Genomic DNA, 9927 nt, shown 5'->3' on the forward strand with positions numbered 1-9927 from the left:
ACTATATGTTCACAAGTACTGAATATGGAGAATTGCCATATTTGAGCATCTATTATACAATCCTCTCTGCTCCACATTCTGGCTTCTTTGACTGCTTGTGACATACTAAGATCTTTCCCTAAAATTAGTTTGGCTGTTTCCTGAAAGGACTCAGATTTAATAGTTTGCTTTAAAGGTCTGATGCCAAATCCTTGCAGAACCAAAACTCTCCAGAACTTCATTGGAACTTGTAGCTATGTATGTAATGCAGGATCAGGCAGTTGGTTTCATAAAATGCCTATACCACTATTTAAGATGATGAAGTAGTAAATTGAGTATTTAAAATCTAAATCTCTCACAAATGATGCTATTTATGAATGTTGTTGCTAAGAAAAAAAATCTTTGGCACATGAATGTCCATTGATTTTTAAATTTGATTGTGAATTTTAATTTGTTTTGCAGGTATACAAGGGAGATGAGACAACATTCCAAATCTCAGGCCTTCAGACCAACACAGACTACCGATTCCGTGTCTGCGTATGTCGCCGATGCTTGGATACCTCACAGGAACTTAGTGGACCTTTCAGCCCGTCTGTTGCCTTTATGCTCCAACGAAGGGAGATCATGCTTACAGGGGAATTGGGACGCATAGATGATCCTAAGATAAAGAGCATGATGCCTACTGATGAACAGTTTGCAGCCCTCATTGTTATTGGCTTTGCAACTTTGTCAATTTTATTTGCCTTTATACTACAATACTTCTTTATGAAGTAGAGAATCCAGTGAAAGTTTGAGGTATAAATTTAACTAATGCTACGCATTATAATCCACACATTTATTCAGATATTTCTTGAAATCTTTTTGTTCTACCATACATTTTATATACTTCTCTTATTTTTACAGTTCTAGCTAGGAAAAAGATAAATCCGTGTTTTGGTGCACCTTTTTGAAATTCAAAACTAGGAAGAGGTCAAACTGGAGAAATAAGCAACCCAGATACCAAAAGCAAGATTTTTTTCCTTCAAAGTTTCGGAATTGCAATCAATTTGCCTTTATGGATTTTTTTTTGTTTGGTTGGTTTGGTTTTGATTTTTTTTCCCCACTGAAGTCCTTATAGTCTTTCATATATGTTACAATTTAGTAAATTATAATCCTCAGTCACTTCTGTATCTGTAAACATTAATCACAAGTGTGTATAGTAATAAGTCTAGAATGCAGTGTTAGTCAACAGTACCAGTCCTTCACCGACCAGTATTACCAATGTTACCTATGATTTATTCACTACAATACATTTGTCCCAGTTTTTTTCAAGATAAAATGTACACTCAATTATTTTAACTGCTTAGTGCATTTAAATCAAAACAATGTACTGCCATCTAAACCTTTTTTAATTATCTGTTATTTCTATGGTTACAACACTATGAACTGCCTGTATAAGAAATCAGATAATCAAACTGCATATAAATTATGAAGCATTATAGATTTTTTTTAAGCATTTTGATTCGTAGCAGTAACTTTAAGTAAGAGGGCATTGTGCAATAGTTAGTTATTCCCATGTTCAGCTGTTGGAAAGCTGCTTTAACTTTTGTTTGTTGTTGTGTGTGTATATATAACTACTTTTAATCAATAGATTTATTATATTCTATTTTGTTCAGCCTGATTTATAAGATTAGAGCTGGTGACAGCTTACTGCCTCTACTGATTATGTAAGATTTACACTCAATGTAAACAACTTTACAGTCAATCAGTCACTTTTGGAGGACGATCCATTTTATAGACCCGTCTTGGGGGGTATCAAAAATGAGGTCAGTTAATTTAAGTACCTTAAATTGGTGGCTACATTATTCTTATCACAGAGTCAATCAAAATATTTGATACATTGCAAAAGCCAGAGTAGTTATCCGAATGTATCATGTCTCTTCTTACAGCAGTGACCCACACATACATGTGTTAATCCATCAAAATACTAGATTTTTAACTCCCGAATCATTGGATTATTTATATTGAAGTCAACAACGTGTGAGTACCTCAGGGACAGTAATGAGCTGGAGGTGCAAATCAATTCCAAAAGGGTGCAACAGATACACAATGTATATCCCTTCCTCTTGTTTTTGTATATTTTTGCTACTTGGTTTTGCTTTTGTCATAGCTGTTTTGTGCTCTCTCTACATTGTCTAAGATGCAGTGTCCTATATTAGCATAATATTCCCTTAACCAAAGTAATGGGGAAGCCAACATTATTTTTGTTTTAGGTTTATTTATACAATATACTGCATCCAGTACTTTAAATGCCAATTACAGTGCAATCTTTTATTTATTGTAAAAATAAAAATAAAAAATAAAGAAGTGTACTTATGTACTAATTTTTTTTCCCCCTTGTAGCATGTTACGTTTTGTCTGTTTTATACTGTTGTACTTTAGGTCAACTTTTTACCTGGCAGCATTCCTAGTATTATTAACCTTCTTACATTTTCATGTGTTTTTAAAGATGGGAGCATCTAGTGCATTAAATGCCAAAAAACAAAAAGGTTATCAGTGATTGAAACGTTTACATGTATCCAAAAAACATAATCATCTCTTGAAAGAAAGTGCTAAGATTAATGAATTATTCCATGTGCCTCTCTAGATGTAGCAAATATTACAAATGTTCTGTATTTTGTTATTGACTATAATTAGTTTAATTTAGCCTTGCAAACAGATGGCATTGAGCTAAATATAAGGTTTTGTTTTTGCCAAAGTCATGGCTTGTCAAATTTATTTACATTTTATTTAAATTTATTTGTGATATGAAACTTTGTGATCTTGCATCCATTTTGTGAGCAAAGCATACACAGCTGTCTTCATTGGGGGGGAAGATATATTTTTTAAAACGGTGAAAAGTCATCTGTAGTTTGAAAACCCACAGATTTGAATAGATTCCCTTTTTGAATTTTTGGAATACTGTTTTCGCAGTGCTGCTACAAAATCTAAGCCTGGTGTGTTTTTTAAAAAAATACTGTAATAAATAAAACTTGCTTTAGATCATTTGTTCTCTTCTGCAAGTTTGAAAGTATGGAGTAGTTTTAAAAGCAGTGAGCAAAGGTGTGGAGAACAGAAATCTGTAACACTTTAAGTATTTCTAATTCATTTGGTATCCATTATAATCACACTAATCAAAGAGCCCAATCCAACTCCTATTGAAGTTAATGGAAAAAGTCTTCTATGCAAGTTGGATCAGGCCAATATTAAGTTAATTTGACATCAGTATTTACTTTGTATATACTGCCATTATAATTCATTATAATCCTAGTAATACCATTATAATCCATTTTAATGTAACCATAAAGTGTTACAGATTTTAAACCATTCCCATTTCTACTTCCATTATCAATGATTACAACAATTTACTGATGCTTTGTAGTTCCCTGTACATCTTTATATCCTTTCCCTGGCCCAGTAAATATCAGTCATGTGAACCAAACCCAGAAACCCCTGTGCGCTCCAAGAAATTGTAAAAATAAATTTAAAAAAGGAAAAAATAAGTATTTAAAATATATTAAAAATTGAAAGAAACATTTTTATATTATCTGCCTTTTTCTTTATGAACTTGATATGTTGTAGTTTTCTAATCCTGTTTTGTTGGCTACAGTAGTTCAGTATTCCATGTCACAATTGAAAAGTGCCCTAACTGAATGTGTATGAACATTATCCTTGCACAATTCTTTAAATTGAAAAAAATAAAAATGTTTTTACCTCACTACGGGAACATACATTCCAAGCTTTTCAACTTTAAGAGAAAAATAATCATGTTTTCTTGTATTGTAAATTTTAGACTATTTCATATGCATTGTATTAAAACTGCCATATCTATTTTAATGTATAGATTTTGCAGATACTACGCTATGTATGTAAGACTTAACTGTATCTGTAGTGTATATGTAATATATTTATGCCCAATAAATGTTTTAATTCTTTCTGATATTAACAATGGTTATTTTTAACTGAGTACTTTGTCCTTTACATCCTTATAGGTATTAGTCTGTATCCTGCCAGTGGAGTTACAGCAGCCTAAAACTGGAGACATAGCTGTGAATCAAGCCCAGTATGTTGCTAAGTTGGAATCTTAAAGATTTTTAAAAGGGTTCATGTTTCCTTTTCCTGTTCAGGGTGATTATCTGCCTGTCTTTGTCATTATATTGGGACCATCTTTTCAGACTATAAAGAGAATGCTTTGTAAGTGCTTGTTAAAGTCCATTAATTTTCTATAGCTTTCTTAATGGATGCTATAGTCCCACAAGGTCACTAAATACTGCCTTGAAAATTAAGCCTCACTAAACTAGGGATGAGCAAACTGGCTATACTCCTGGTGTTTGGTGGTGGTTGTTTTTTTAACCAAAGTTCCATCTCCTTTTCTATCCCAGATACTGCTCTTCTCCACAGAAGAGTTGAACCTTCCTGAATGAGCAGTCTACTGGGGGCTTGGCTACACTTGAGAGTTACAGCACTGGGGGTGGCTTTACAGCGCTGTAACTTACTCCCCGTCCACACTGGCAAGGCACATACAGCGCTGTATCTCCCTGGCTTCAGCGCTGGCTGTACTCCACCTCGACGAGAGGAATAAAGAGAACAGCACTGCTCTTGCAGCGCTGGGGTGCCAGTGTAAACAGGGATTAATCTTACTACATTGTAACTGACCTCTGGAACTTTCCCATAATGCTTTTTAAGTAAAGATAACACTCTTTGTTTTGTTGTGATGCCTCTCTTTGTTCTGTTGTGAACTTGGGGCTCCCGGAGCTGCTTATCTAAAAAACAAACACAGCTACTGTTTGCTCGAGCAGAGGCAGGCAGGGGGATCCCAGTGTTTGCTTGAGGAGAGAAGCAGCCCGGAGGGGGGAAAGGGGGGGTCCGTTTTGGAGCAGCTGCTTATCTGGTCTGAAGGCTATTTGCATTTAGTGAATGAGAGGGGTGGGGGAAGGGGTCGAAACTTTTTAAATGATTGAAGGTTGGTGCTGTGTATCTTTAGCCCTTAGAAACTTGCAAGGCAGGGAGCTGACACAGTGTCAGCTCCAAAAATCCACTCGCTTTGTCTCCCCCACGCTCCCTGTCACACTCCACCCCACCCCCCTCTTTTGAAAAGCACGTTGCAGCCACTTGAATGCTGGGATAGCTTCCCATAATGCACCACTCCCAACAGCACTGCAAATGTGGCCACACTGCAGCGCTGGTAGCTGTCAGTGTGGCCACACTGCAGCATTTTCCCTACACAGCTGTACGAAGACAGCTTTAACTTCCAGCGCTGTACAGCTGCAAGTGTAGCCAAACCCTGAGACATTACCCTATCTGCTGAAATGGTCTGGTCACAGGAGAAAATAACCACTGACTGCTGTAGCTTCTTGTGTGGCTGGGTAAATAGAAGAGATGCCTCCACCAGAGCACGGCTTAGGTCTTGCACACCTACAGGACTCAATGTCATCTTCTCTTTTTTAAGGCTGATTGGAGGCACATTGCAGGTTCCTAGTCTATCCATTGAAAAGTTTCATCCACTTCCAAGTAGGGTTACATTCTGCATCACAAGTCTTGTGGCTGCTAGGACCCCAATCCAAAACCCATTGGCCTGAATGGAAAGACTCCATTGACATCAGTTGGCTTTGGTTCAGACCCTAACTGAATGGCTTTGCCAGGGATCCCAGATTTGCTTGACATGACCCTAAATAGGGATTTTGATGCAATACACTCACAACATAAAGACATAATGGGGGGCACAGGATTTGGCTGCAGTGATCAAACCTGACCAGACAGCGTGGTTATGCCACTATAGTCTGGGCTACCGTTGCAATCACAAGACAGCATCCCTATGGTACCCATGTGGATGGTGAGGAAGCTTCAGTTAATTGTTTTTTAGGAGAAATTTCTATGACTTGTCATCTTCCACGGCTCCCTAATATAATTTGGTATAGACAGCCTTCTCAGCCCAGCAAAACTCATGCCCATGTCCCCCAAGCCCTAATTTGGAGAGCTAACAAATGCAAAGGTGAATCTCCAGTTCTTTTTTGTTTGTTTGTTTTCAAATGTATGTTCCAGCCTCTTTCCTTGTGAAAAGTTATGAAAATGTAACCGGTGCAAACTGATCACTAAGGTGGGAGCGTAAACATAGAGCTCATCAAAAAGTTCCCAGTGAAAAATGGGGTTTTGTCAACAATATGCTTTTGCAGGAAAATGTTATATTTTGTTAAATTCTTCTATGGGAGTTTTGAAACAACATGAACATTTGTTTCATTCTGAAATTTTTGCTTTTGAAAAATGAAAAAGGTTTGAAATCTTAAAATTTCATATTTCCTCCTTCTCTGCCTTTTTTCCTTTCTTTTTTGCCTCTGGCTGCAATAAAATGAATAATATCCAATGGCAGTTGGATTTTTTCACTTTTTCCTCTTTCTTATCTTTTTTCCACTCTATTTTTTTCAAAACGTCTCCACCTTTGGAAAAGTTACAGAATGGCAAAAGGAAAAATGTCACGCTAACTTTTCAAAGTTTTCTTCAACTTTTAAAGTTGCGAAGCTGGCAAAGCTTAGAACAGTCAGAGAGTGGGGAAAGAAAAGGAGAGGGAAAGAGGAAAAATGGGGGCAGAGGGATACCCTAAACATTATCCATTTCTACTGCATTAGCGGCAAAAACGGGGGGGGGGGGGAACTACCCTTTAGAAATTTGGAAAACTTTTTCAAGAACCAAATTGAAATGAAAATTTCAATCTGAATCTAGATGAAAATTTCATTTTTTTAATGTTCCTGAAAAATTTAACAAATTTCAAATATAGATTTTCCATTCACAATTTTTCATGGAGAAAAATAGATTTTTCAACCAATTCCCACTTGCCTCTGTACTCAGGTTATTGACAGTTTCCACACAGCCACCCAGGGACTGGCCTTTGGGATCCAGAAAAATATAGTCTTAAATAACTTGATTTTTGACCGGATGTAAAACGAGTTGTAGTGTTGTAGGGGAAGCTACTGCTGTAGGCAATTAAGTCTGCTACAAACTCCCTACCAGGTGTCTGGCTGCACTGAGCCACTGCCTCTGTCCTTCAGCCAGCGTGTTCTGTGATCTCTGGTCACAAGGAGAGGAAGCTCCTTTTGGGAGAGCACAGTCTAGTTGACTGAGTGAAGGACCATTCCCAGCTCTGACACCATCTCCCTTTTTGGCCAGGGTCAAGTCACATAGGAGAAACATTTAAAACTTGGGCACCCAAAACTAGGCATCTCATTCAAAGGCATGGATTTAGGTACTTAACTTTATACAACGCACATTTGAAAATGTAGGTCCTAACCATTCTGCATCTTTTTCCTTCGATGCAATGGGGATAATCACATATAACAATTCAGAGGGCTGTGGCAAAATCAGGAAGTTGTTGTTTGTAAAGTGCTATGTCAGTCCTAGAATATACCAGAAAACACACAAATCCCTCCTACCTGCCCCAAGTATTCAGCCTACAAAGGGAGAAGGACAAATTAATAAACACACCTGATTCTTAAAGTTGAGCCAATGTTTCAGCATCAGTGATGCTGCTACATAAACAAAGAAGTAAAAGAACATTGGCTTGTGTGCCATAAGAAAACAGTCATCACCATACTTCTTCAGACCAGTGACTCAATCTAGTTCAGCTGCTTGTCTGACATTGGCCAGTACCAAATGCTTCAGCGGAAATGCAAGAAACCCAATGGTAGGTAGTTAGGGAATAAGTTTCCCACAAGGATAGTTTCTTCCTACCTTCCAGGAGTTAAGTCTGGTTTATTCTCTATACATAGGCTTTATATCCCTTCCAAATTTTGGCTAACTCTGATACAGATAACAAAAACATCCAGAGTCCAGTCCTTGTTTGAATCCTGCTAAACTCTTGGTATCAATAATATCATGTGGCAATGAATTCCATTGGCCATTGTGTTTTAAAGTAAAACAGTGAAGACCACCAATGGTGAAAAGTTGGTAAGAAATAATTTTAAAATCAAATGTCTAATTGTTTATTTAAAACTTTTTTACATTACTTTAACACTCTTCTGAATCTCTTAAGAATGGGTGATATATTTTAGTAAGCTAAAAATCCTATTATGATTTGTTATTTTAAAACAAAACATTTTAAATAGAGGGAGAAGATTCAGCTAATATTTCAGTAAATGTAAACAATTTCTTTATTTGTCATAAATAATTCCCTGTAAATATTATGTTACTTTGCTTTGTCTTGATATAATTTTGCTCACCTTTTTACAGTCCAGTGAAGATATAAAGCACTAAGTAAATACTAAGTTTTATTGCTATTTATTTTGTACATTAGTGCAATTTACATTTTGCATGCACCTTCTTCAGGGAAAAGTCACTATTTTCATTTGGCCTCTCAACATTTGCTCATTAGACTGCACTTAACAAAACTGTATGTATCTACTCACATCCTTTAAAAATACCTATAGAATAATAATCTTCACTGTATTTTCTAGGAATGAAAATGATGAAACATTCTCTTCTGTAAACACACACACAGCAGTTTATTATCACGAGAGAGAGCAGAGATGATGGAAAGCATCTAAGGCTATTGTCTCCAACCAGCCCACTGGGTAAAATAGGATTTATGGATACCACTTGCTGGCTTCCCCATTGGTAATATGGTCTAGTATAATGTGTTACTGTGCTAATGGTGTCCGTGTATCATCTGTAGGTCCCTCTCACAAGTCTGAGAGTAGAGAGCTTGTGCGATAAGTAGAGATAGATCCCAGAGTTGGATTTTACTTCAGGAAATGCAAACCACACTGTGATCATTCTTAGATTATGCCATGTAAAGCAGCAACTCTCCATTTCTTCTTTGAATGATGGTCCCTATTGTATTCCCCTGAGGGTTATATGCATGTTCCGTGAGTCCAGAGCTGGAGCTTTTGAAAGTAGTAGTGTCCACATGGTTCTTGCTCTGCCACATGGTTTTGTCCAAGGCAATAAAGGGCAGGGCGGACCGACTGCAACCTCAGTTCCTTCTCAGCACAGCATGATCCGAGTTGGAGCCTCTTCTGTTCTCTTGTCTCTTGTGATGCACTTCTATATACTGAGAAAATAGACTTTCTTTTATTTCTGTACATAGTTAATGTTGTTTTTTGGTCATAGTTTTAGTGTTAGTAGTTTTTAGGATTTTAAGGACTTTGGGATGCCATTTCACCAGTCACTCCCGTTGCCCCCCAGCAACTTTCCTAGGTGCTGGATTATGCGGAAGATTACAGGGTTCAAAATCTGCACTTTCTGCCCTCACTTGTTCTCAGTCAGCAACGAGCACCATCACAACCTTTACTGCTTTTCCCATGTCACATCCAAGTGCAGTATCTGCCTCCCCTTCCTTGTCCATACCCAGGAAAGCCGGGCTGTCCACCTCAAGAAACACCTCATGGAGGTCGCGAAGAGGCCACAGTCGGAACCAGGCCAGAGAACCTCATCAGCCTGAGCAATCGAGGAGTTCAGCTCCTACCACAGAGACCCAGTCCCAGGGCCGCCCAGAGGATTCAGGGGACCTGGGGTCTTCGGCGGTGGGGGGCCACTGCTTCAGCGGTAATTCAGCAGCGGGGAGTCCTTCCGCTCCGGGACCCACCGCCGAAGTGCCCCGAAGACCCATCCACAAGTTCTGGCCGTGGAGAAGCGGCATATTCCAAGGCGCTCAAGCATGACAAGAAGCCGCGCAGACCATTGGATCTGTCGGTTCCATCCACCGAGCCTCATACTCAGGGCTGGCTCCAGGGTTTTTGCCGCCCCGAGCAGCAGGAAAAAAAAAAGCTGTCATCGCTATCGGCGGCACTTCAGCGGCAGCTCCACCGCGCTGCTTTCTTATTGGCCCTTTGGCAGCAGGTCTTTCCCTCTGAGAGGGACTGGGGGACCCGCCGCCGAAGAACCAGACATGCCGCCCCTTCTCCTTGGCCGCCCCAAGCACCTGCTTGCTGCGCTGGTGCC

General features: G+C 38.7%; 1 protein-coding gene across 8 annotated transcripts in view; it reads left to right on the forward strand.

Moving 5' to 3' along the window:
• The window catches only part of FNDC3B (fibronectin type III domain containing 3B), a 364378-nt gene extending 360441 nt beyond the window's left edge, over positions 1-3937 (forward strand). For 7 of the 8 annotated variants that reach the window (XM_045030459.1, XM_045030461.1, XM_045030465.1 and 4 more), the window contains one exon: positions 442-3937. In XM_045030459.1, the coding sequence (XP_044886394.1) occupies positions 442-753 (312 nt within the window). In that variant the 3' untranslated portion in view covers positions 754-3937. The remainder of the gene's footprint in view (positions 1-441) is intronic. The other variant, XM_045030460.1, reaches the window with a different exon arrangement.
• Positions 3938-9927: the final 5990 nt, after the last annotated feature.

Source organism: Mauremys mutica, chromosome 9 (genome assembly GCF_020497125.1).
Source record: "Mauremys mutica isolate MM-2020 ecotype Southern chromosome 9, ASM2049712v1, whole genome shotgun sequence".
NCBI lineage: Eukaryota > Metazoa > Chordata > Testudines > Geoemydidae > Mauremys > Mauremys mutica.